At 37.3% G+C, this 26009-nt stretch overlaps 2 protein-coding genes across 2 annotated transcripts in view; both read left to right on the top strand.

Moving 5' to 3' along the window:
* LOC123656234 (zinc finger protein 420) overlaps positions 1–11838 on the top strand; it is a 28356-nt gene extending 16518 nt beyond the window's left edge. The window contains exons 9-17 of the mRNA XM_045591934.1: positions 26–179; positions 643–820; positions 1268–1402; positions 2954–3024; positions 3113–3250; positions 3889–3996; positions 7479–7594; positions 8025–8237; positions 10969–11838. Coding sequence (XP_045447890.1) covers positions 26–179; positions 643–820; positions 1268–1402; positions 2954–3024; positions 3113–3250; positions 3889–3996; positions 7479–7594; positions 8025–8237; positions 10969–11178 — 1323 coding nt within the window. The 3' untranslated portion in view covers positions 11179–11838. The remainder of the gene's footprint in view (positions 1–25; positions 180–642; positions 821–1267; positions 1403–2953; positions 3025–3112; positions 3251–3888; positions 3997–7478; positions 7595–8024; positions 8238–10968) is intronic.
* A 12685-nt stretch (positions 11839–24523) lies between these two features.
* On the top strand, positions 24524–25223 carry LOC123656235 (BET1 homolog). The gene has a single exon (XM_045591935.1). The coding sequence runs from the start codon at positions 24793–24795 to the stop codon at positions 25129–25131; it is 339 nt and encodes a 112-aa protein (XP_045447891.1). The 5' UTR covers positions 24524–24792; the 3' UTR covers positions 25132–25223.
* The last annotated feature ends 786 nt before the right edge of the window (positions 25224–26009 follow it).

A 26009-nucleotide genomic window follows, 5' to 3' on the forward strand; every position in this document is an offset into this window, starting at 1 on the left:
TGTACGTAGGCTGTGTGTTGCACAGGTGCACGGCGGCGACTCCCCGGTGGAGTGCGGCGAGTGCGGCGAGCTGTGCTGGTCGCGCGAGGCGCTGCGCGCGCACGCGGCGGCGCGCCACCCGCACGCCTCGCTGGCGCCCGCCTCGCTCAAGCGAGAGCCCTCCTACGACGACAACTCCGGTATGAACACTACATGAACCTTTTTTATCTAATATCTTTTTAGGAAATAACCGATGCTTTTGTAATATTTTGTAAAACCGACCTAGTTGATCCTGAGATTAGTAAATTCAAAATAAAACAATAAATATTAAAATCAAAAAGTGGAAAAGTTTATTTTAGTCCACTGAGTTGGCTATCCAATGGTAAAAAATATGTTTGTAAATGTGTAGATCCTTTAGGTTGTTTCTCTTTATCCTTTTGTATTTGGATTAACCAGTAGTTTATAAATATTTATTTGTAAAAGTTATAACTAAACAAAAAATTATAAGGTAGAAGAATTTTTAAGTGATAATTTCAATTCAGCTAGCTATTCAGTTGCTGTATCCTTACAGGGGTGTGTACGTACGTCTATTCTATGTATATATACGTAATTATAAAAACATTATAAAATAAATTTTTGTTGCTATAAATCCACCGTTCGCAGGAGACGACATGGAGTTCCGGTTGTCGCCACTGGCTCACAGCGGCAGTGACCGTGGGGAACGCGAACGCGAACGGGATCGTGTCACGGACGTTCGCGGACCCGAACTTTTCTGTGGCGACTGTGGGGTGGCCTTCCAACGTGCTGACCTTCTACGTCGACATGTGACTGCCGCGCACAGGTACACCCTAACACACTCAACTAGCTAACTAGTAACTATTGACATGATTAATGTCTTAGCCAAAGAAAATATAGGCCAAGATCAAGGTTCCTAGTGACATGAACACTTTTTCTCTAATATTCCAATAATTTGTTAGTAAAATTACTTTTGATATGTATTGCGCGTGGTAACGTTATCTGATTCCAATATTTCGATTCGAAACGCAAGCAACTCAGAAATAAAACTTACTTAGGTATATATTGCAGCTACCCGAGATGATATTATATATACAAAATTTAAGCTTTTTGACACTTCAAACAACAACTGACAAACTTGACTGGATCATCGCATCTCGTGTTAAGCATCGCATGTTGTAGACGTTAAGCGGTTCAGCCTATGACGTCCCTCCGCTGGGCATAGGCGTCTTTCTCACTTATCCAAGTCACTGACGCCTCCCCAACCCTGCAGCTACAAGCGGCACGACAGCACGAGCAGCACGTGGGAGCAGGAGCACACGTGCGACGTGTGCGGCGAGAGCTGCCCCGACGCGCTGCAGCTGCTGGCGCACGCCGAGCGCCACGCCGAGCGCCCGCGCGCGAGCAGGTGCGGGAACTGTATACGTGTGCACCGGTCTTTTATATTTACCGTACTCTACTATTGAGGTAGGGACCTATCTTGCCCAAATTAGGGCCGCCTGACCTCAATCTTGTCAACTAAGAGTGTGAGGCACGTCGAGCGTCCAGTAGAGCGTCGAGCGTTGTAATCAGATCTCGATGAAATTTAAATGTGACCACATGATAAACGTCGGCGTAAAATCATCAAAATCGGTACACCCAGTAAAAAGTTATGCGGATTTTTGAGGGTTTCCCTCGATTTCTCTGGGATCCCATCATCAGATCTTGGTATCCTTATCTTGCTACCACACTTAAGATATCTCTTTCCCAACAAAAATGTTTTTATCAAAATCGGGTCATAAGCGACGAAGTTATCCCCGAACATACATAAAAAAGTTATATATACATATATATATATATATATATATATATATATATATATATATATATATATATATATATATATATACATACATATACATACATATACTAGCGACCCGCCCCGGCTTCGCACGGGTGCAATGCTTTTACTAAATATACTACAGAATCTCTTTATTTATAGTGTGAAGCTAGCTTATAGCTAGTTATTAACATAATAACAACAACATTCAAATATGTGTCGTTAGATTACACGTTGTTACGAAGTGCATTGAAGAAATAAAGGTTCACTGCTCGTTCCCTGTAGGTGATAGCGTGATAATATGTAGCCTGTATGTTGACCCGACTTCTTAATAATATTCGTGCCAAAGTTGAAGTAAATCCATGCAGTACTTTTTGAGTTTATCCCGGACATACATATAGACAAACAGACAAAAATTCTTTAAAAAAAAATATTCAATGTACAGTTTTGACTTTCCTACCATTTTATTATATATATATATATATATATATATATATATATATATATATACACATACATATACGGTCGAATTGAGTAACCTCCTCCTTGTTTGAAGTCGGTTAAAAAAATTTGACCGGCCCGCTGAACTTAACCTCACAACAATCGCAGCTAAATAACACTGCTCTCAGGTAGTGTTATGTTTTTGTGGTAAGTAAGATAGCTACCTCTCTCTCTCATCAGCTCATGGAGAGGGCCGGAGCTAGGGTTGGCAATGCTCTTATATATATATATATAAATGAATGTTTGTCTGTATGTCCTTTATAGAATCGTAAACCATGCATTTGATCGTGTCATGATCTTCAACAGAGTGTTGTGCATGAGCCCACAAAGGTTTCTGAATTGGTCATCATCATCATTACAGCCTATACAGTCCACTGCTGGACATAGGCCTCCAAAAGTTTACGCCAAAAATAACGTGAACTCATGTGTGTGTCATTCTGAATTGGTACGACGCAAAAAAAAAGCGTAGCAAAGCGCGCATGGTACAGCTAGTCTTATATAAAAATAAAGGTAAATGACACTGCTCTCAGGTATTAAAGATGTCCATAGGCTGGATATCCTTATATAGAAAAAAAAATGAATATAATATAGTTTCATTTATTTGTCTACGGTATAGAATATGTCTGTCTGTTTTTACAGGTTAAAAAGGATGGGGCGAGGACGAAATAACGCATCAAATATCTTAAAACAATTTCCATGTAGAGAATGCGGTGAGATATAAATTTTTGCTAATATAAGTAATCGTTTTAATATTCATTGGCAATTATCAAAGTATTTATTGTTCGTATTGTTTATTAGGTAAAGTGTTCGGGTCTCGCAGTTCGCAGCAGATCCACGTCCGTATACACACTGGCGAGCGTCCGTATGCGTGTCGGTTCTGTTGGAAGGCGTTCGCGGATGGCGGCACGCTACGTAAACACGAACGCATACATACCGGTCTGAGGCTCTGAGCATTATTGATACTATACAATACTACATTTATTATTTCTTAAATAACAAGTGTCAACCGCATTCAATTTCGTACAGTACAGAAGAATGAGAACCGCTCTGGTGTAGTGGCGCGTGTAATATACGCGTCTAAATACTGGCGGTTTGTGGGTTCGAATCTCGCTCAGGTTGAATATTTATATATAAATAAATAATTCTTTCCGATTTCGATGTCTGTTCTTGTGGGTCTCACTGTGCCTCGTAGGGCACGTTAAACTATCATTGTTAATCCCTCTGTGTTTGGCAGTTGTTATCATATACACCCAGTAGTGATAGCTCATAGTAGGAAAAATATCAGCTAACTCGCATATATGGAGCAAAGTGGTCGATTAAGCTCTAATCTTTCTCCTACATGGAGAAAAAAAACCTATATCCAGCCGTGGGTTGTTGCAAACTAAATCTTGTAACAGGAAAATAAATAGATTCGTAACATTGTCTTCAGATTCTCACTTACCACATGAGTACTGTATTCTCCTAGTAAGGCTAGCTCATCTATACAGGTGTAGTTAACTACTCACAAAGTAGGTCATAACCAACTCGTTACAATAGCACTCAGTCGTGTTTTACAATGTACTGACGTTGTGCAGGCGAGAAGCCGTACGCGTGCGCGGTGTGTCCGCGCGCGTTCAACCAGCGCGTGGTCCTCCGCGAGCACGTGCGCTCGCACCATTCGGCGCCCGACCGCCGCGCCAACGGTATGACCTCCTTATTCACACAAGTCCCAATTCCCCCATCCTTATAATATTAACCTTAAATGTTTCCTATATCATTTTATCAATACTGCTGACAATTATTGCTGAAATCGACACCAACAATTTATACTACGCCAACTCGAATTTTCGATAAGTTGGTTTTCTTAATGCAACTTGATAATTGTGTTTTTTTTTTTTGTAATAATAAAAATTGTGAAATTGCAATGACTAAATTAACTATTAAAGATACCAAATTTCAAATAAGTTTCTTAATTAACATAAAAGGTATCACGTTATTCCCTTTTATAAGCCTCTGTTGTAAAGTTCACTTTTATGAGTTAGCTTAGTATAAATTGCTGGTGTCGAAATAAAGCAGTATACCATCGAAAGATCTGTGTGTGATGTTTTAATATATCTATAATAGTGATTATACTTTTTCTGTTCCTTTAGTAGAAATCTCAAAATAAATACTATATTTGCGATTCTCTAAAACAAGAAAAACAACATTTAAAGTCTTTATTTAAACTGATTTTCGTAAAATCTAAATGTAAAAATATTTCTGTCATCACGACAAAGGTCCATTATTCTGTCTTGACAATAAAATAAACAAAAAGGTTCTAACTTAAAAAAAACAGTAACGTAATATAAAATGAGTTTAGTGTTTTCTTTACATCTGTCAGTGTAAGTCTCGTCAAAATCGGTCCAACAATGTCCAATGTATTCATCCATATGCATTTAGTAAAAAGCAGTTAGTTTAATATTACAAACAGACAGTTCAACTTTATTTATTTGTGTAGATTAGGAGATACCAACTAGAGACGAACTTCACCCATCTGTTAATGAATGAAAATTGTTAATTTATTTTATTGTTATATTTATTTTATTAAATTATAAAAAAATCGGGAAGTGTTGGCTGAAAAATTCCTGACCAAGCATAGTTAAATCAAAATTGAAAAATTTATTTATACTTATGAGTGCACCTATGAGTTAAAAGAATAAATTTAATATCTACCGATGTATAAAGCCTGTAGAAAATGCAAATGTTGGGTTATATTATTTTCCTGTCATAACTACTAGATGGCAGTTAAAAAAAAATTATGTGGTGTCATGAGACACCAGGTAGGAACGAAGTTCCTTCGGATAGTATAGAAGCAATACAATTTGAAAAAAAAAATGTTGAATTTTATATATATTGTCTAGTTCTTGATTTTTTTTTTTTTAATTTCATTGGTTGGTTTTTAATTAGGTACATAAAAGTATTTAGGAAATTTAGTATTTTAGAAAATAACAAATACCATAAAATAAAATAAATCAAACAAAATAATAATAGTAATTCAAACTATTAAGTGATTAAAAAAAAATAATTTAAAAAAAAGTTTACTGGTAATATTTTAGTTTTACAAACGTCATATTATACAGTTGTGTGACTGATATTGCGTCACTTCCGTTATATATTTTTCTTACGGTTTTAGTATTACATTTTTTTCAGTTCGGTCGCCCAGCCAAATGTCAAGACTGCCATAAGGAACTTCGTTCCAATAATAATATACTATATTGGTACTAGTATATACATTCAATCACATGTTTAGTAAGTAAATCTTACATCAAAATAAGCGCTATTTTATAGCGGATAAGATGATAAGAGTTGTCTGTTGAAAATCTGGTTGGAATGGCGGTTGGTGAATACAATATAGCCTGCCCAAGAATTTTCCAACCAATTTATCATTAGCATCCCAACAAACATTTACGACGTTGAGTAGACGTTTTGGTGACAACTTAATGTTATTTAGTATAATCGTATAAACGACATTAGAACGTTTACTCGACGGCATTAGGGCCCATTTTATTCAACTTAAGGCGCTAAGAGTTTCGTGTAACAGTCATATAAATACCTATATAGTCGCATAGGAGTCATATACACGTTGGCGATTTGACTACATGTCATGTAATGATAGCTGTCGCGGCGTGTATTCGACTTCGTGTCGAGTAATAGCACACAATATGACGTTTATCTAATGTATTCGTTGTATTATTGTCATTTAAAGATGATACTTTTATATTAAACGAATGAAAAATTGTAACAGATTATAAACGTAATACACACTAATTGAATTTGGCAGTTTTTTTGACAGCTGAGTTAAAATATTGTATTTTTTACTTTGTTGAGGTGATAAAACCATTTCATCAGTTACAAACCATTGTGCAATCAAATTTACTGATTAATGTGAGGTAACTTTATAACAAATTTTTCATGCGCTTTTAAAATTTTAATGTTTTCGTATATTTTTATTAATAATTTATTAAGTGACTGCGTTATATGACAACTATATAACTTCCCGACGTATATACTGCGTACACATTGTAAATGTGTACGCCATGACAGTTGATTTAGGGATCAATAATAAAATAATAAAACGCCTAGCTAACTTATTTCAAATAATTTATATTTTTAGAACAGAAGAATTTACGAGACATATAACTTAGTTAAGTCTGAATAATACTTTTTTTTAGGTAAACCCCACAATTATGATCCATATTTATGCGGATGTTGATAAGTTTTTATCGAAGATGGACTTTATCGAATTAACTCATTCAAGAAGTTCAACTTCGGCAAATGAACTGCGGGGTATACTCGTAGTATTTTGGTTAAATTTGCATTTACCTGTGATACGGAACCCTTCTTATTTGCCTCAGTCACAGCTTGAGCTTGAGTTCTATTACTTTGTATGAAAGTACGTGCTTGAAGCGAATGATAGTTGTTTTTAACTTTTCTTTTGAATGCACCACTTCTTTTAGTACTTTTCCAATTTTTTCGATTCATGTTGTACGAAACAAGTAAATAAATTTTAATATGACTTTGATTTCAAAATGGTGGAAGTTGTTTACAAGGTTATTATAACCGTTTAATATGAGTATTAATTAAATAACGGTTGTATTATCATTTTTGTAGTACTTTAGGATGTATACAAGTTACACTAGTACACTTATTCGACTTATATATAATGGTTACAAGTACTACGTGTAAACAATTACTATTCGTTTAGCAGATGTTTAAAAGGTTATTATATGACAAAATTAATAGTATTATGACGTTTACACTACGAAAACGTTTACACGACGAAAAGTTGTATATGCAAGTTTTATAGATGTCTTCATAGACGCTATTATATGACGATTGTAAAGAAATGTCGAAATAACGTCTATACGACAATGTTATACGACAAAAAATCTATACGTCTATTTGGACACATAATGCACCATAACATGACGTAGAGTTAAAAAAAATACTGTAATATAACTTTAATAAGACTGAAAGTCATATAATTGTTTGATTATATGACAAAAATGTTTGTTGGGATACTAAAGTAGATAGAAATATTTTTTGTCCACTAAATAAATGGGTGAAGATCATGTCTAGTTTGGATATTAGACTATAAGGCACACCGGCATTATTTGTGTACAATATTCAAAAAATTTACGTTTAGGTGGATACCAATATTGTTGCGTTGTTTGTGGTCAACCTATGCATTCGAGTGCTGAGCTCGTTCAACATCTGATTCAGCACTGTGATGAAAATACCGCGCTAAAGAGACAACCACAGGTTAGTAAACATGAAAATATTTTTTCGATAAGGTAGTATTTTTTCGATAAGGTGACATTGGTTGTAGCGGTTGCAGGTTTGATCTAGCATATGACAAACATTTGTATAGCCCGTGCAGATGTTTTTTAAGCTCTGATCCTTCTCCTACATTGGGAAAGATGAAGATGCCTATGCCTGGCAGTGAGATATTACAGACTGAAGCGAAGGTAATAATAGCTTAGCTAATAACAACCTAGCTTTAATAATAACCTAGCTTTGTCATTAAAAAAACTTATGTTTGAAGTTATTTAACGAGACAGAACATCACAGCTAAACAATGCTGTTCCTATGTAGTATTGTCGATGAATAAGATGGTCCAGAGCAGAGTATATAAAAATATAGACTGAATATTATAATCAGTGTTACTATTGTTTGAAATCTCTCCCCTCAGAATGGTCCACGGAAATACAAGCGAAGGCGGAAAACAAAAGTTGAGGAATCTCCGGTCCAGCAGGAGTGGGAGCGCGCGAGCACGCCGTCGCCCAGCCGCTCGCGCTCGCCGGCCGCGCCCGCGCCCGCGCGCCGCCGCCGCCGCCGCGCGCCGCCGCCGCGCCCCAAGATGATCCACACCGCGGAGCCGCGCCCGCGCCGCGCGCCCAAACAGGTGTGTTCGGCTGGACTCGTGTAACCGCTTCGTGTGGTCGCGCGTGTACCGTTTGGGCGCCGACACACCGACACACCGACGGTTGCGTATTCGTTCCCGCTCGTATGGTTCATCTCTCTTTCTATGTATCACTTTTATGTAATGTTTCTTTGGGGTTGTCGATAGACGTGTACCGCTCTGCTTATGTATCCAACAGTGGTGTACGACAAAGAGTATTTATTATTATTATCGTCTGAGCGTCTGTCTTTGTGTGTCTCTCGGTGCCGTTCAATGGTGCCTCGGAAAGCACGTTAACCTGTCGGTCTCGATTTTTATCATAGACGCCTGAAGACAACCGTAACTCATAGTGGGGAATATATCCGCCAAGCCGCACTAGACTTACTGCAGTTTCTGTTTCGTCTTCTATACCCACAGCTTGTCTGGAAGACATCATGCTCATCAGCAATCAACCTTTGTACATCTTTCATTTTATGTAATAATTTAGTTGTTTCTAAACATTTTTGAATATCATATCAAAAATTGACCGCTCCAGCGGGATTCGAACCCGCGTCTCCAACTGACCGTGTCGGCGCTCTAGCCAATTAAGCTATGGAACGATGTACCCGCTAGAGCGAAATTCTTGATATGATGATTTTTATTTTCGGTTTAAGAAGATTTTCATTGTAATATGAAACTTTGAATAGTTACGGGTCTCTGTAAAGAACTCACTATAGACGGCGCCACGGTTCGCTTAAACCGAAAATAAAAATCATCATATCAAGAATTTCGCTCTAGCGGGTACATCGTTCCATAGCTTAATTGGCTAGAGCGCCGACACGGTCAGTCGGAGACGCGGGTTCGAATCCCGCTGGAGCGGTCAATTTTTGATATGATATTCAAAAATGTTTAGAATTCCTAATGTGGGGGTAACACAAAAATAAAATCGTAGGTATTAGTTGTTTCTTTTAATGGTGTACACTAAATATTGGATCTGATGCGGCATAGGCGCGAGTTGCCCGCTGCTTCGCCAGAACAGAGGGCTCTTTCCAAGAGGATACAGAAACTTGTACGCCAAGACCTCCGCTGCTCAAATACGAAAGAGATTGCTACTCTGATTCAGCAGAATAGGGGGTCCAAAATTTTCCAAAGACCATTGGGGAGAAGCCTTCTTGCGAAGCTTAAAACAGCGGATGGCAGAACAGTCTACTCTCGCCCTGAGATCCGAGAAGAGGTTGAGAATTTTTATGGACAGCTGAACTCGTCGAGCGCACGCAAGCCTGCGACTTGGGTCACCGAAGATCCGCGGACACCGTTGTTTCGCCATTATTCGGAGTGTATCCCGGACTTCGAAGAGGCTGAGATTAGTGTAGCGCCCGGGCAGCCTAAAAACGGAAAGGCCGAAAAAACGATGGCCGTTCATATCCAGGACCAGAGAACAAGAATATTTTCCTCCGGCGTGGGTAAGACAGGGGGATGGAATATCACCGGAACTGTTTACCACTGCGCTGTAGGATGTCTTTAAGACCTTGGATTAGGGGAGACGGTGAATTTATCTCTCACCTTCGTTTCGCCGACGATATTTTCATCTTTGCGGAGACGTTGGATGAGTTAGGCCAAATGCTGGCCGGCCTAAAGGGTCCTCCCGACGTGTCGGTCTTTCTGTGAACTTGGACAAAACAAAAGTTATGTTTAACAACCAAGTCATACCGATACCGGTATCGGTCGATGGTACCCTTCTCGCAGTTGTTCAGGATTATATTTACCTAGGCCATACTATCCAATTAGGCCGCAACAACTTCGAGAAGGAGGCCGATAGGAGAATTCGGTTAGGCTGGGCGGCGTTTGGCAGACTCCGTCGAGTCTTCACTTCGAAGATTCCTCAATGCTTGAAGACAAAAGTTTTCGAGCCATGCGTCCTGCCTGTGTTAACATACGGAGCCGAGACGTGGACACTGACGAAGGGACTGGTCAAGGACTGGACAAATTTAAAGTCGCTCAACGTGCAATGGAACGGGCTATGCTTGGGGTCTCTCTTAAAGACAGGATTAGAAATGATACTATCCGCGAGAGAACGAAAGTAACCGACATAGCCCACAGAATTAGCAAGTTGAAGTGGCAGTGGGCTGGTCATCTGTGTCGCATGACCGATGGCCATTGGCCCAAACGGGTCCTGGAGTGGAGACCACGTCTTGGAAAACGCAGTGTGGGACGTCCTCCGGCTCGTTGGACCGACGATCTACGTTAGATTGCCGGAGTAGACTGGATTACGGAAAACCGGGATGTCTGGCGCGAACTTGGAACGGGACGAGGTGATGATGATGATAATGACTTAATAGTATTATTATTATTAGAGCAGCGTGGTGGATTAAGCTCCAATCTTTCTTGTAATGGAAATATCGGCCTATGCTCAGCTGTGGGATGTTTGTTAAAAACTGCATTAATCAATAACAAACATGGTGTAATTTCAAAAAAAAAAAAATATTAAATTGTAGCTCACAAGTTTTCGTCTAGGCTAATGTATTCGCCTATACTGGATGTTCGACTACTAACTGCGATTCTTCAAATGAGGGGTTCTGTAGGTACAATAATCACGTTCCACTTGAAAAAAAATTTACTTTGTCAATATACGAGCTCATATACTCTTTACTGGCAATGCAGCCCTATGTAATTACTCTTATTACACAATTCACAGCGATTATCATTATATATATTTATACCTATCTTAATCACTAAAAAAATCATATTGCTTCAGATTCGGAGTAGAAGACCTCCACGACATCCGGCAGACGATTTGCGAGCGATCGGACCGAGCTCGCCGTCGCCTGTGAATTCCCCTCCACCGTCCTCGCCCTCCCTCTCCCACCTGCCCTCGACCGACGAGGGTCCCTACAAGTGCGAGATGTGCTCCATGGAATTCGCAAGAAGAGACGCCTTACTGCTCCACGTGCCCATTCATATATGACGCACGAGATATCAGACTCGAAGGAGGCTTCGATCGCAGCGAGCCGCCTAGGGCGGCAGGGTGCGACAAACGTCGAAGGTGTCGAGATAGGATAAGACTGATGTATCGTTTTTATATGTAATATATGAACTCAGATGATCGCTTAACCGAATGGTACTGTTCTTGCTACACATTGAGTGCTATTAACCAGACGTTAAGCACAGAACCAGAGTGAGTTATTCTTGATGGAATTTCTATGAAGGGTAGTCTTGCCCTTCCTCCATAGAGTTATTTTACAATTGCTATTGCGGCCATGGCAGCCAAAGAAATAAATCGAAGTATGTATTAAGTATGTGATTGTGTAACACAATGTATTCATTTTTAATATAAACTCTTCAGAGTATATCACTGAAAACCAAATCAATTAGAGTAAAATGTTTTACTGTAGAATATAATACTTGTCTTTTTTATACTCAGTGTAATATAAAATCTTTAATTTTGTAAAAAAAAATTAAAATTCGTGTGAATGATGACTGTTTAAAAATTATGTCCTTATTACCAGATGTAATTATTTAAATTAGGTCAATTGTTTAGATAGTTCTGTAAATACTTGTAAAATGATAAAAATAATTCTAGATCAACTATGATATTTTATTATATTAAAAATATTTTGTACATATATTTCACATCTTTTGTTCTTTTTTTATGTAAGAAGTAAGAAAGTGTATAGGAAAGATGAGAAAAAATAAATAGATGCGTTCTAGATATGTAGAAATTATAATTTAAAATATATTTTACACTAAATGTAACAAATTTATAAAAAAAGATGATATAACAGCGAGTGCACTTTGGTTAGGCGATCACTAAGGTTAGTAGACATTTTTATATAACGGTACTTCAACCATGTTTGTAATGCGATTTTGTTTCTGTTTTGATGCCGCTACGTTAACAAATATATGTATAGTCTTAGATCTGGCTGTAAATTAGTGCACTCATTGAGTTTTTGCTACAAACCAAATTGTTATGTATATTTATGATAAGGAGGAGGATATATATTCTTCTAATCATAAATATACATAAAAATTTGGTTTGTAGCAAAAACTCGATGAGTGCACTAATTTGCAGCTGGATCTCGTACTTATAACATTCATTCTATAAACAGTCCTACTTAAATAGAAATCACAATTTTATATAAAAACGCATATTTAATTAACATTATCTTGAATATTGTTATGCTATTTAATTTTAATTATGTACCAAAAAAAATAAAATTTCTATTTCTAACCGACTCGAAAAAAGGAGGAAGTTCTCAATTCGATTGTATTTTTTTATGTATGTTACCGTCAAACTTTTGACAACAACGTTTCAAACGTTTTTGTTCTAATCGAAAGGTAGTCCGTTTCAGCGGGGATCGAACCTGCGTCTCCGACTGACCATGTCGGCGCTCTAGCCAATTAAGCTATATAACGATGTACCCGCTAGATCGAAATTTTTGATATGATGATTTTCGGTTAAGATTTTCGGTTTAAGCGAACCAAGGTAAATTATACATAAAAATACATGAAATCAACTTAAAAAAAAAACATTACACACTACCGGTTTAAGCGAACCAAGGTAAATTATACATAAAAATACATGAAATCAACTTAAAAAAAAAACATTACACACTACCATGTATTTGAAGTACACATGCATATATTATATTCTTTTGTTTATTATTATAGAAGTAGTCTTTGACAACGGAACCTCAATAATGTGCAAACTTATAATCTAAATTAATTATAGTCGAATTTCGACCACTGGGCGACCACTAGTTATAGTATTATTATTTTTTTACAGATAACGTTTAAAACATGGAATAAGAAAAAGCTTGTCTTTTGTCTGATTTTATTTATAAGCTTCTTTATCAATTTAAAACTTTGATGTAATCTATTTATATTATAAACTAGATGACCTGGTGAACTTCGTATCACCAACACATATATGTAAAAAATATGGGCAAGTCTTTCTTAACGCACTTATAAGTATTTGACAACTAATTGACAATTTTTTTGAAAAAACTCATCAAATTTTTCACAGCGAGGAACAATTTGTATTAGTCTTGGGCTCAACCGGACGTTGTCAGGTGCGCACTCTATTCGTAAAATTCGAAAAATGTACTAGTACACCTTATTAGTATTTAGTAGTACCCAGATTTTTTGACTCAATGATAATAAATAGTACCTGGCTACAAAACAGTATACAGGTGAAATACTTTTTTTTCATCATTTTGATATATTTTGTCTTCTAGCACTAAAGATAATTGTGAAATAACAAACCTCATTATACACATTATTGAATTTCCATAAATATACCGTAAACAAATTCCTTTTACGTAAAAGTGTATTAAAAGGTTTTTTAAATCGCTAAAATTCTCAATTTTTACTTACTACGCTAAACAAAAACTATAACAAAAAAAAAACTTTTACTTAAAAAGGAATTAGTTTACGTTATGTTCATGAGTTCACGTTATTTTTGGCGTAAACTAATGGAGGCCTATGTCCAGCAGCGGGCTGTATAGGCTGTAATGATGATGTTTATAAAACTTTGATTAAAACGCGAAATGAATAGAATGCGCGACGCGATGTAACTCGTACGCACATTCAATTCAACATTAGCCGTTTGTTCGTACCGTTCTTGCTGTATAGCTCTGTTTCATTTTAGAGCTAACGAACGTCGTAGGAATAACATCATCTCGGACAGTCGGACACTTCGGACAGTCGAACAGTCGGACAGCGTGATACTCGGACCCATAGACGTACAATACAAACTCGTCGGACCGCGGTGAACGTAGTTTAAGTAACATAGCTTATATAGTTGATAGTACTGTCACAGTGTAAGATTAGTCCGATTAGGTCCGTATTAGCGATTGACGTTTGGTACTATTACATTTCGTACCTTACTAAGTAACGTAACCTTTTAGTACATCGGTACATGTGCTACCCAAGAGTATTTTGTATTGGAAAATTAAATTGTCGCTTTTAAAATTAAAATGTTGCTTAAACTTTCGCTGAACTAACACGCTTTATATTATATATATATATATATATATATATATATATATATATATATATATATACATATATAGAAGTGTCATATTAAAACTATTCTACAGTGCAACAAAAGAAATAAATTAAGGTTTTTTTTTTATACTATAACTTTATACAATCGCAGATGCTTATAAACACAACAGTCAACATAAATGTAACTTACATAATAATTATACTTTATCAAACTGGTAAATGATTTAAGTTTAATTTGTGTAATAAAAATATAAATAAATTAAATCTACATTTTGAAAATAATTATATAAGTTAGTTAGTTATAATATAGCTACTTCATAAGTATTGCGCACTATTTTACAATTTGACTGATAATATAAATTGTTGAATGTGATTCTTTATCTTGTACAGTTTGTAAATATTGTATATTGTAAGTATTGTTGTAATTTACTAGCTTGTGATACATATTATATTCGGTTGCAATTAAAATACGTTGATGTAATTACAAATCCATCCATAGTTTTTTTTTTTTTACAGAAACTACAATTATATTGTTAGGTGCAAAACTGTCCAAAACATATATGAACTGTATAAAAAGTAGGAAGTATATTAAACTTTATTTTTAGGCAACTTTGGGAAAACATGATATTATCCTTCTAACATTTATCCAAAAGTCGTGTTTTTTTTACTTATACTAAATGTTGCACAATATGCAACGCGTACATACAATTAAATACCATATTGACTGATGATGATATGAATTATAACGGTTTAACATATCTTTAATTTTATTTAAGTATTTATTAACTATGTCAGTTTCTTTGATCATCGAGTCTCTGAGAATTCAATGTGAAACTGAAATGTGACGATATCTTGGAGACTTGGAGATAGTTTTGCACCTAGTTGTGTAATTTTTTGTTTCATCTTCTTTGCCATGGTTATTCATCTTTTTCAAATTAATATAATGGCTACCATTACTTAAAAACCTAAGTCATAAAGAGCCATTTCACAATTTTTCGCTCTGCAAGCTTAAGTAAATTTGGTCGTAGCGCACGAGACGCACGAACCGCGCGGTTTTGTGCTACTTGGTATAATGTGACAACCCAAAAATCATCTTGATCTTTGTTATAAAATGTTTTTTACATAATTAATTTGTTAAAATTTTCAAGTATGTTATATAATTTATTTTTTATAATAATTTAATTCACACTTATCTCCACATTTTTGTTAGTTACATTTTTTTCCTAAACTATGTTAGTTTTAACAATTGTGACAAAAAAAATATACCAAATCAAAATCCAATCAAACAACACTAAAATCAAAATCAATATACTAAAATTCAATATTACAATAATTCATCGCTTCAGCCTGTAATATCCCACTACTGGGCATAGGCCTCTTTCCTGATGTAGTAGAAGAATCAGAGCTTAATCCACCACGCTGCTCCAATGCGGGTTGGCGGATATATTCCCTACTATGAGTAACGATCGCTATCAAGTGTACATGATAGCAACCGGGACCGACGGCTTAACGTGCTCTCCGAGGCACGGTGGGGAGACTCACTAGGACTGCACAAACACCCAGACCACGGCAAACACCTGTATGGCCAATACAAATGTTTGTCATGTGCGGGGATCGAACCCGCAACCGCCAGCGCAACAGGTACAATCCATGACTGTGACCGCTGCGCTAACGCGGCGTCAATAATTAAAACAACGTCGTACAATAATTAAAATTGATAATTAAAATAAAGACTAAAATTCAAAATTACAATAGTTAAAATTAAAAAAAAATCAATACTAAAATTCAATCAAAACTGGAATTAAAATAAAAAAAGAAACAAAAATCAATATAAAAATTAAAACTAAAATCAAAATTCAATCAATTAAAAGGTTAAAAATAGTGACTTATTCAATTTAAATTCAAATTAAAATATTGCAGTACCGAGGCTTCTTCAACAAAACCCTCAGCACATTGTTGTACTGTAGTTGCAGAGCACTATAATTATGCTCTATATGCTATAGTGTAATTCTCCCATAGACTACACGTGTAAAAAGACTGGCTAAAGGCTTTAAATGAAATTACTTTTACTTGTGACGTACATCGTGCAAATCTACGGGCCAAAGCCCTGCGCTCGCGCTCGATATCGCTATCATCATCCAGGCGTTCATTCACAATATAGCCAAGGTATGTGAACTCAGATACTTGTTTTAGAGGATTTCCACACAGATGTATATTAGGATTAAGATTTAACGGTTTATTTTTTCCTCGAAAGATTAAAATTTCACTCTTTTTAGCATTATATGAGTCCGTTCTCCTTATCATATTCCTCACAGATTTTTATAAATTTTCGAAGACCACTGACGGAGGCGCTCAACAGAACCATGTCGTCCGCGTAACTAAAATTGATCATTACAACACCGAATATATACATTCAATAATATATATACAACAATCAATAATTTAAAAAAAAAAAAACAATTTTATGAAATATTTTTTAAATTAATTTACAGTTTTTTAAGTTTACGAATGAAATTACAATATAAATAAAATAGCCTTTTATTATGATTTATGCTATAGAAAATCTGATTGTGAATGTGAGTTGCACACGTTTGGATGCAAGCAGACTATCAAATTTTTCCATCTTTAAATTTTTTATAAACTCAATGACCCAGGCAAACAGATTTATCTTAAATACCTACTTGTAATGAAAATGTGAGAAAAAAGATTTTAAATAATACATTTATTTTACAGAAATTATCACTATATTATTTTACAGTATTTTGCATATTTTTTTATTTTTATGAAAGTATCAATTGTGGCGTATCACACACACTAAAAGAACAGTCCCTTGGCGTGTGTGATCGAAGGAGACAGCTGACAGACTGATTAACTGGGTTTGATGCGTGGTATTAGTTATAATACAGTGGCGTAGCGTGGTTGTCGGCCGCCCGGGGCGGAAGAAAATTTTGCCGCCCCTTTATTTAGGTATTTCAATTTAATGTATACTAAACTCGCTTAGCTGAGTGGCTACGACACTATAGAGTTTAGCCACCCCATCTCATCCCGTGGATGTCGTAAGAAGCGACCAAAGGATAACAAAGTTACAATAATAATAATAATAAACATACATACATATAATCACGCCTCTTTCCCGTAAGGGTAGGCAGAGACCACTTCTTTCCACTTGCTACGATCCTTGCATACTTCTTTCGCTTCGTCCACTTACATTATTCCCTTCATACATGCTCTTCGGTTTAGGGTACTCTTGACCTGGCCTTTTTTCAAGACGTCCTTTATTTGGTCTCGGAACGTCCACCTAGGTCTACCCCTTCCAACCCTTCCATCCACACTCGCCTTATACACTTTTTTCGTCAATCGTTCTTCACTCATTCTCTCGACATGACCAAACCATCTGAGCATACCTTTCTCAATTTTTGTCACTACATCTTCTTTCAGACCACAACGTTTCCTTATCTCAGTATTTCTTATCCTGTCACTCAGTTTAACTCCTATCATACTTCTTAACGCTCTCATCTCAACTGCATTTAGTCTGCTTTCATGTTTTTTCTGCCATACCCAACTTTCACTTCCGTACATGAGTGTCGGAACCAACACCCTCTTATGCACAGCCAAACGAGCCTTGTTATACACCCTCCGACTGCTCATAAAGGAGTGCAAAGCTCCATTCACCCTGTTTCCTGCATTCACTCTTCTTTCAATATCACTCTCACACTTTCCATCTCTTGTAAACTTTGAACCCAGATACACAAACTCATTCACCTGTTCAATTTGTTCATCTCCAATCACGATATTGCAGCCTATCACTGCCTCATCTCTTTCGAACACCATCACTTTCGTCTTCTTTACATTCATCTTCATTCCCTTTCCTACAAAAGCTCCACTCATGTTAGTTACCATCTCCTGCAACTCCTCGGGCCAAGACGCAAGTAATACTTGATCATCAGCATAGAGAAGACATTTTTATTTAATATAATATATACTTTATTGCACTCAAAAATACATATAAAACATAAAATATTAGTAAGGTTTGTGAAATCGGGATCAAAGATAGGATGGAGCATTTGGATCATGAAGGATATTAAAGAGAGTCGAAAGGGTGTGCATATCACGCCGAAGACGAATGGGGAGCCATTTTAACTGAGCACGAAAGTGAGTGATGCGATCAAATTTTCGCCGGCCAAAAATAAACCTTATGGCAAGATTTTGGAGTCGTTCTAACTTTGTAAGTAGCTCCTCAGTCCAGATGGCATACACAGCATAATCAAGGATAGGCAGAAGAAGGGTTTGCGCAAGCATAATTTTGGTTTGGAAAGGAAGAAAATATTGGAGGCGCTTGAGAAAGTGAAATGTGTGGTGTATTCTTCTGCTGACCTCGCTGACATGAGCAGCCCATGACAAATTGCAATCCATGATGAGCCCTAAATTCCTAACTTTATCACAGTAAGGAATTGGGACCCCAGAGTACGAGATTTTAGGAACCAATTCCCAGTTAAGTCGGCTTCTCAATCGACTACTTCCAAAAATGATAGCTTGTGATTTAGCAGGATTGACCACCAGACCAAAAGACCTAGCCCAGTCCTGAATTGCGACAAGGACACTATTTAAATTTTCAACAGCCTCATGCAACTCAGTCAACTGGAAGTGTCTGTATATTTGTAAGTCATCTGCAGAGAAATGGAAGGGAGAAGTGATAATACGAGAAACATTGTCAATGAACACAGAAAATAGCAATGGAGCTAAAACGCCACCTTGTGGAACACCAGCAGTAAGTTCCATCCAATCTGACGTGTTGCCGATGAAAGTAACACACTGCTGACGTCCAGAAAGATAGGAATGAAGTCCAGTCAATAACTACAGGTGAAATGTTAACCGCACGCAGAGTACCAAGAACAATGTCGTAATCAACTGAGTTAAAAGCACTGCAACGCAGCAAGCTGCAAGTCTAGCAGGATCATGGCAGTGAGCTTGCTTTGATCCATTGCACACCGCACATCCTCCGCCACATTCAGCAGTGCTCCAACAGTGCTGTGGGAGGGACGGAAACCAGATTGATAAGGAGATATAAAATTGTAAGGGGAGAGATGAGTATAAATTTGACTATGAACACCGGATTCTAGAACTTTGGAGAGTATGGGAAGAACGGATGTAGGTAGAAATTGAGAAGGGATAATAGGATTAGAGGTTTTAGGTAAGAGTATTACAAGAGCTTTTTTCCATAGCGATGGAAAGACATTGCATGTAAGTGAAAAATTTATTATGTGAGTAATTACAGGTGCAATCATGTCGAGGCTGAGGCTATCGTTACCAAGCTTTGATATAGAACTTACATGCTCCTTAATATCATCTTGCGAGACTGTTTCAAATGAAAAACTAGGTAGGTTAGGTGAGACAAAAGTGGATAAAAAAGGAAGCGTTGCAGCCTTAGTATTAGAATCCACAGTTACAGGTGGAGTAATAAAATGTGTGTTCAGAGAATTTAGATTCACGGAACTTTGACAGGTTACCGTGGATTTGCCCACCCCTAGCGACCTAAGGAATCTCCAAACTTGGGATTGGCAGAAACTCTGAATTGACGAGTGGATGTAACGGCGCTTAGCGTCCCTACACATTCTATTGCAGATGTTACGTAGTTTTTTGTATATGTTTAAGTTTTCTTGGGTTGGATTTTGTTTGTTTTCTTTGTGACAAAGATAGCCCTGCGATCACCAACCCGCCTGCCGAGCATGGTGACTATGGGCAAAAGCCCCCGTGAGTTCGCGGCAGAATTTTCGGCCCTCAGTTCCTGGCAGCCCCACTTTCAGCTACGGCAGCGGCCGCGGTAACGGTGGGGCGGAAGGTGCTGAGAATCACCGGGTTACGGAAGGCTGCTACTCAAAACTACACCTACTACGTACCGGCTACGTATAATGGACGCATGCTGGTTTTCTGGTCCACTAACAACGTTGTGGAAGTCAGCAGAACTCACTGACAGGTACTCCCTGAAAGTGATACAGGTCTATGCGCCGACCTCAGCACACTCTGACGATGAAGTCGAAGCCTTGTATGACGATACTACTAAGGCCATGCATGGGACTACTTCGGCCTTCTATAACATTGTTATGAGAGACTTCAACGCCAAAGTGGGAATACAAGACCGCGACGAATCGAGGATCGAACCACACGGGTAGGAGCGTAGGAACCGCAGGGGGCAGATGCTCGTCAACTACCACGAGTCAGAGGGGCTCTTCTTGATGAATTCAATTATTTAAGAAGAAGCCCTAAAGGCGGTGGACATAGCAATGACCCGATACTGTGACGAGGAACGAGATAGATTTCATCATAGAGGATAAAAGGCATATATTCAGAGATGTCTCAGTGGTTAATTGGTTTAACACTGGTGACCAGCCATATGCCTCCGAAAATAGCTGGCCCGCTTGATGAAATCTAATCTCCGACGTACGCTGATCCAAATACTATGTGGTTCCGAGCAGTTCCAATCGGAACTCCAAAACCGATTTGATTCGCTGAAAACTACTGGTGATGTGGACGAGATGACCGATAACGTGGTGAAGAGGGTGTGTACACTGGGTCGCAGACACTCTCCGCCGACGAAGTCAACGAAGCAGTCCAACTTTCTCCAGAAGCCTTGGATCTAATGCGGCGGAGGCGCGAGATGCCCACTGCTCAAGCAGCTTCGCCAGAACAGAAGGCTCTTTCCAAGAAGATACGAAAACTTGTACGCCGAGACCTCCGCTGCTCAAATACGAGAGAGATTGCTACTCTGATTGAGCAGAATAGGGATAACAAAGTTACGACTGAGCTACTTAAAACTGCAGGGAGATCTGCCCTAAAAGTCTTGGCGAGACTCTTTAACGCCGTCATCCACCGAGGTTACAGACCGATTTCACTTCTGAGCTACGTCTATAAGCTGTTTTTGAGGGTTGTTACGAATCAACTCGCCAGAAGACTCGACGAATTCCAACCACCGGAGCAGGCTGGGTTTCGAAATGGCTACAGCACTGTAGACCACATCCATACTATTTCGTAGATTATATAAAAGACAGAAGAATATAATCAGCCACTGCGTATGGCATTTATAGACTACGAAAAGCCTTCGACTCTATTGAGACCGGGGTTGTCCTGGACTCTCTGCAGAGATGTCATATCGACTGGCGATATATCGAGGTACTGAGATGTATGTACGACGCGGCGACGATGACCGTTCATATCCAGGACCAGAGAACAAGAATATTTTCCTCCGGCGTGAGGTAAGACAGGGAGATATAATATCACCGAAACTGTTTACCACTGCGCTGGAGGATGTCTTCAAGACCTTGGACTGGGGGAACGTCATCAACGTAAACGGTGGATACATCTCTCACCTTCATTTCGCTGACGATATTTTCGTCTTTGCGGAGATGTTGGATGAGTTAGGCCAAATGCTGACCAGCCTAAACGAGTCCTCCCGACGGATCGGTCTCGGTACGAACTTGGACAAAACGAAAGTTATGTTTAACAACCAAGTCATACCAAGACCGGTTATTGGTTATCGGTCGATGGTACTCTTCTCGAAGTTGTTCAGTATTATATTTACCTAGGCCATACCATCCAACTAGGCCGCAACAACTTCGACAAGGAGGCCGATAGAAGGACTCCGTTGGGCTGGGCGGCGTTAAGCAGGCTTCGTCGAGTCTTCACTTCGAATATGCCGCAATGCTTGAAGACAAAACTCTTCGAGCAATGTGTCCTGCCTGAGTTAACATACGGAGCCGAGACGTGGACACTGACGAAGGGACTGGTCCACAATTTTAAACTCGCTCAACGTGCAATGGAACGGGCTTTGCTCGGGGTTTCTCTCAAAGATAGGATTAGAAATGAGATTATCCGCGAAAGAACGTAACCGACATAACCCACAGAATTAGCAAGTTGAAGTGGCAGTAAGCTGGTCATCTGTGTCGCAGGACCAATGGCCGTTGGAGTAGACGGGTCCTGGAGTGGAGACCGCAACTTAGCAAATGCAGTGTAGGACATCCTCCGGACCATTGGACCGACGATCTACGTAAGATTGCCGGTGTAGGCTGGATGAGGATTGCGGAAAACCGGGATGTCTGGCGCGAACTTGGGGAGGCCTATGTCCAGCAGTGAACTGCATAGGCTGAAGTGATGATGATGACGTATTTGGCTTTTTTAGCAATAACTTATTTAATTATTCCAATGATGAGTTAATGAAACATTGTAAAGATTTAAATTTGAAACTTAAAGATAATTAAAGTAGTGAATCAGACATTGACGGTATTGGTTTATTTCATGAAATCATTGAATTATAATTGCATTTTACAGAAAACCAGTCTAATGATCCAAAAACCTTATTACAATATCTTTTTACCAATGACTTAATTTCAACATTTCCGAACACAGCAATAGCGCTAACAATATTACTTACACTGCCAGTTTCAGTTGCATCTGGTGAAAGATCCTTTTCAAAATTAAAAATTATCAAAAATTATTTAAGATCAACAATGCTTCAGCAAAGACTAAGTTATTTAGATAAAGTTTCAATTGAACATGAAAGTTGATAGAAGATTTCGATAGATAGTCGTTGGGCGGCATAATCGCTATTGCACGCGGGCGACAACACGGCTAGCGGTGGGCCTGCAGAAAGCATTCAAAAGAGTCCTTCTCTTGTTTCCTTCAAACGTAAATTAAAGGAGCACTTTATTTCTCAACTCAATTTACAATCATCTACTTAATGAATATGTAAGTATATAATTACCTATAATACATGTAATGCATGATAATGCATTTGTATTTATGTGTGTACGTATGTATGTGTATGTATGTATGTATGTAAGTAGTGTGTGTGTATATGTATATGTAGATGTATGATATCTATATGTATCTATAATATGTAATCGTATGTATTTATACCTGTAAGTATGTAATATATTACAGTTCTTTAGCTATTATGTTATTATTTCTTGCACTGTGTTCCCCGCTATATGACACTCTCTCTCGTGACCATTGGTTGACTGGAAGAGATCTCCTCTAGATATAAGTCCACCTTTGCCATCAACTTTATGTATAATTTTTCTGTACATTATTTTTAGTGCAATAAAGTATATAATAATTGTTAATTTTCAAAGTTGATAAACCAAAGCTTCATTTCACTACTATGACTAAGGTGAAACATATCTTGATTACCTTGTACATGAGACAAAAAAAAACTTACGGGACAAAAACAGTGTGGCGTTAGTGTTGGTTTGGTGCCATCGACTAATCCTTCTATTGTTCGCCAACACTTGAAAGTTAGTGGTATTGATAATGATCTGAACAAATTACAATATTTTTTGTGGGCGTCCAGGTTAATCTGTTATTACAATTTTTTTTTCCATGTATCCCTTAAATTTGGATTGTTAGAAAACCTGCCAAATTTCTATATAAAACATTATGGTCGAAGTTCACATTAAGTAATTCTAATAAAATGTATTAATACTTATAATACGTGTATCATATTTAATTTAATGCAATTATATTATATAACTATGTTTATTAAAAAAAAGCTAGCAATATAATATTTTAAATAAATCAAACAGTGACAATCGGCGACAGTGACTTCTCGGAAATAGACTCCGATCAGTCGCTCGACCGATCCGCATATTGTATGAGGGCGAGCGGCCTGTGTTGGTAAACAAATCGAGTCAACACGGCCGATAATATATTATAATATATTATCGGCGTATATTTGTAATTTTTAAGTTTAAAAAAGGTTTAAAAGAAGTATACAAGTAATAATGTGATTAAAAAATACTTACGTATGAAAGATAACGCCATGTTTTAGTAAATTTTACGTGGCAGATCTTTTTTTTGCAGCAAAAAACAGAACAATTTGCCATTTTTTGAAGGACGTTGATTCAACGGCGCAACTAGATTTAGTCTAGTGATCAGTGCGGCTGCAACTAGTTTATTGTACGCATATGGTGGGTGGTGGATGGCCATTTGGCCTTATACCTTGACAGAGGGGAACGCCTGTACATCGCTACTCCCCTCCGTGTTGCTCTTTGTCACATCATCAGTAGATCTCACTTCATCAGTGGAACGTACCCAAATTGTCAACTAGCGTTTTGTTACTGAAATGTTACCTCTACTCTCCTAATGGAAATGTGTAATTATTAAAGTTAATAGAAGAAATAAGAATTTTTTTTTTCTATAATTCAATAAAACTTTTTAAATTTAAACAAAAGTTTTTTTTTTCAAAATGTAGTATGTTGCAACGACGTACATACATAACATTTAATTTGTATCGAAACGGAATTGAAATTGATGATTTGTCACATATTGACATATTGTCATTTCAGCTATAATTTGTGATGTCGTGTAATTTGCTTGTAATTTTAGTGATATAATTATATTAAGAAAATTAACAAGAGACAGAATATAATACGTTGGTGAAGTAAAAAGTTGTTAAGGCACTATAATATAAGTTACAAATACGTTGCGACTTCCAGCTTAACTTTTTTCACAAAATCTTGTGTAAGTAAATAAAAAATTGTGTTAATAATTGATTATCATCACGGCGGAGCGAAGCAGCAGTATGCGAAGGGCTCGGGATGGCTACCAGTATCAGCCCATTCCAAGGGCTGCAACAGACGATGTTTTTGAGCACGAAAATGAGCGAATGGCTGAAGAGCTCAGTGGAAAAATTACCACCCTTAAACATATGTCCATAGAAATTGGAAACGAAGTTCGATTACAAGATAAAATATTGCGAGGAATAGATGATGATGTCGACCGAAGCTCAGGCTTTCTGGGCAAAACTATGGGTAGAGTTCTCAAATTGGGCAAAGGAAATCACAACTATTACATATTTTATTTATTTCTATTTTCAATATTTGTGTTTTTCTTACTTTATATTGTATTAAAGTTTAGGTGATTTGTTTTATCCTATGTTGTTATCAAAATTTTATTTAATTTTGTAAATATTTTCATTAAATTGGGTGTAAAAATAAAAGAAAAGAAAACATTGTAAGTATTTATTTGCCTTATTAAGAATAAAAATTAAATCTTATGAATTATTTCAATTGCAACACACATTATAGTAGCATTCTGCTTGTTTACAGGTATTTATTTTTAATCATAACTTTAGATTAACATTAGAACAATAAATCAGTTTGTAAAGCTCATTATTGTGCATTGTTCTGTTCATTAAAGAATTTAGTGGCAACTACAGTTGCTGAACAATCATATCATGGTGCTACTGGAAATTTACATTTTTTAGTAAGTTCGACATGTGCTGGCAAAAATTAATTAGTGAATTAGGGTTGTGAAAAACAGTGAAGACAGTGAATCCGCCACGTTTATTAGCTAAAGAGGATGCATATAAGAGTTTGAGAGTTTCTTGATGTTGATTGGCAATCTCAGATTGTACATACTCTTTTGATGTCAACTCTGATCTGTTTGGTTTTAAATATATTATGTTTGAATTACTTAAAATTTGGAATGTTATTTTATTTGTTTAGATTGAATTGTGTCGTGAACTTCTCCGAGTATCTACTCGGAGAAGTACCACTGGGTACATGATTTGTTTTGGAGGAGGCCCGTTTGCATGGGCATCTAGAAAACAACTTATCGTTGCGCTCTCTAGTACTGAGGCCTTGTATATTGCTGCTGCTGATTGCTGTAAAGAATTATTATATATACAAAATCTCTTGAAGCAATTGTTACACGTTGTACCTCAAACAACTTTGATGGTCGATAATCAGTCTGCTATTGCTTTAATGAAGAACGGAGTTTTAAATAGGAGAAGTAAAC

The sequence above is a fragment of the Melitaea cinxia genome, chromosome 9, assembly GCF_905220565.1.
Source record: "Melitaea cinxia chromosome 9, ilMelCinx1.1, whole genome shotgun sequence".
NCBI classification, from domain to species: domain Eukaryota; kingdom Metazoa; phylum Arthropoda; class Insecta; order Lepidoptera; family Nymphalidae; genus Melitaea; species Melitaea cinxia.